The 2,457-nt window shown below is 42.6% G+C and overlaps 1 protein-coding gene across 1 annotated transcript; it reads left to right on the top strand.

Moving 5' to 3' along the window:
- Positions 1-1,229: 1,229 nt before the first annotated feature.
- On the top strand, positions 1,230-2,006 carry LOC138310034 (uncharacterized). The gene has a single exon (XM_069251184.1). The coding sequence runs from the start codon at positions 1,230-1,232 to the stop codon at positions 2,004-2,006; it is 777 nt and encodes a 258-aa protein (XP_069107285.1).
- Positions 2,007-2,457: the final 451 nt, after the last annotated feature.

Genomic DNA, 2,457 nt, shown 5'->3' with positions numbered 1-2,457 from the left:
ATATTTACAAGAGGTGTTAGACGCAGAAAGGAGCTCTGTTGCACAACTGATGCAGGTCCACTCATACAGGGGATATGATGGAATGCAGCCAAGGGACCTGTATGGTCGATCAGACCTGGACTTGTCCGGTAGCAACGGGCAAAGTCAGGGGGTCGAGCCTGTACCTGTTATGAAACAGCGTTGTGGAGGCCTACTTGGGACAGTGGGTAACACAGCCGGCGTTCATACTGACAGCGGTGCCGGGTCAGAGGAGGTGGGTTCTTGGCGTTCTCAATGTCGATTGCGTACGGACGTTAACACTGCTAGGGAGAGTAGTGTTGGACGGTACATGGGAGATGTACCCGTTAACCGTATGTCTGGCCCTACTCAGGGTGAAGTTGAGAGGGCGGGGGCATACAGGGGTCCAAGATCGACAGGGTGGGGAGAACAAAAGAGTCAACAGGAGCAGGGAGGTAAACCATCACTAGGGACTAAGCTTGCTACATTCGATGGTGAAGCGAACTGGTAAGACTACTTAGTAAACTTTGAACTAGTGTCAAGATGTAACAAATGGGATAATGAAAGCAAGGCGTTGAAGCTTGCTACAGCATTACGGGGACGAGCACAGGGAATTTTGAGTGATTTGACGATGGACGAGAGATTAAATTATCATGGACTTATCAAAGTGTTGACAGACAGATTTCAGTCTGAGGACCAAGCTGAAATATACAAAGCTCAGATCAAGGGAAGATTGAGGAAGAAAAATGAAACCTTACCAGAACTTGCACAAGATATTAAGCGACTTGTTAGGTTGACTTATCCTGGAGCTCCACATGAAATTAGACAACAACTTGGGCTAGATTATTTAATTGAAGCATTACATGATGGTGATATGGAATGGGCCATACATCAGGGCAAGGCTAGAACAATAGCTGATGCTGTAAGAATTGCTCTAGGGTTTGAAGCATTTCAAACTGGACGTAGGAAGCGAAGCTCTAAAAGGGCAATGGTTAGAAGTCAACAGGAAGTTAGCATTGACAACACATCTGTGTACTAGAAGATAAACTGAGTGAATTAACAGACAGAGTTGCTGCATTACAGGACAACAACAACAGAAACTATCGGGAATGTTTCTACTGTCACAAACCAGGTCATATAAGAAGAGATTGTATGAAGAGGAAAGCAGATGAGGGGAAAGCAAAAGCTGGACAGAAGGCGGGAAACTAAAGAAGGCTGAGATAGAAGACCCGATGTCAGCCGGAAGTAACTATCAAGGGTCTGGAAAGATGGTTGAGGCTAAATCAAAACCAAAATCTGATGGATTATTTATACCAGCTATAGAATGTGGGGTAGAAATCAATTGTTTGTTGGACACAGGTTCCACTATTTCAGTATTACATCCATATATATTTGCTGCTATTGATATTAAGTATCGACCTGTACTGAGTAAACATCATACCAGTTTTAAGGTAGCTGACGGAGGTTTGGTAGTGTCAGAAGGGGCTATTGACGCAACATTGGAGATCAGTGGAAAATTGGTGAAGCACCATATGGTCATTGCTAATATTAGCATTCCAGCTATTTTGGGATATGACTTTCTACACTCACATCACTGCAAGATAGACATGGGCAATGGGGTATTACATTTTGATGGTGATAATCTACAATGCAAGAAAGAGAGTCAAATGGGATCAGTATTCTCCATCACTGTAGCCGAGAATGTGGTTATACCTCCGGAGTCAGAAATGATTATCAACGCAAATATTGTTGGTACCTCTACATCAGATGCAGACCTTGAGGCACTTTTAGTAGAGCCATCAAGTCAGCGCTTAGCCAAAGAAGGAATACTGGTAGCCAGGTCCTTGTCTGATCCTAAACACAACAAAATCATTATTAGAGTGGCAAATAAAAACAATGAAGCATATGTCCTATACAAAGGTACTATGGCAGCTAAGGGAGAACTGGTTAGTGTACTCAAAGAAAGTACCGAAGTCCATACATCCGAGAGAGTGAGATCTGTAAGTTAAGATGAAGGTCTACCAGATTATCTCCAGAAATTAGATGAAAAATGTCAAGAGAACATAACTCCAGAACAACATACAGCTGTACATCAACTATTGACAGAATTTACGGATGTGTTCGCAAAAGACAAAAGCGATTTGGGAAGAACAGATATTATAAAACATCGTATTGATACCGGAACTAATAAACCGATTAGGCTACCTCCAAGGAGGATTCCCCTTAGCAAACGAGAGGACGTAAATAAAGAAATACAACGGATGTTGGATGCCAAGGTCATAGAGCCCAGCAAGTCACCTTGGGCTGCTGCCATAGTTCCTGTTGTAAAGAAGGATGGATCTTTACGAATCTGTGCAGATTTTAGTTTTACTTAAAGCCACTTCCATTGATAGTTTCCCTATTCCTAAAATAGATGACTCTTTAGATGCTCTGAAAGGAAGCAAATGGTTTTCTACACTT

This window comes from Argopecten irradians, chromosome 16, assembly GCF_041381155.1.
Source record: "Argopecten irradians isolate NY chromosome 16, Ai_NY, whole genome shotgun sequence".
NCBI classification, from domain to species: Eukaryota; Metazoa; Mollusca; class Bivalvia; order Pectinida; family Pectinidae; genus Argopecten; species Argopecten irradians.
This window is presented reverse-complemented; position numbering and strand designations above follow the sequence as displayed.

Excerpts from the sequence above, each read along its gene's own strand:
- LOC138310034 (XM_069251184.1), top strand. The coding sequence starts at position 1,230 with ATGTCAGCCGGAAGTAACTATCAAGGGTCTGGAAAGATGGTTGAGGCT.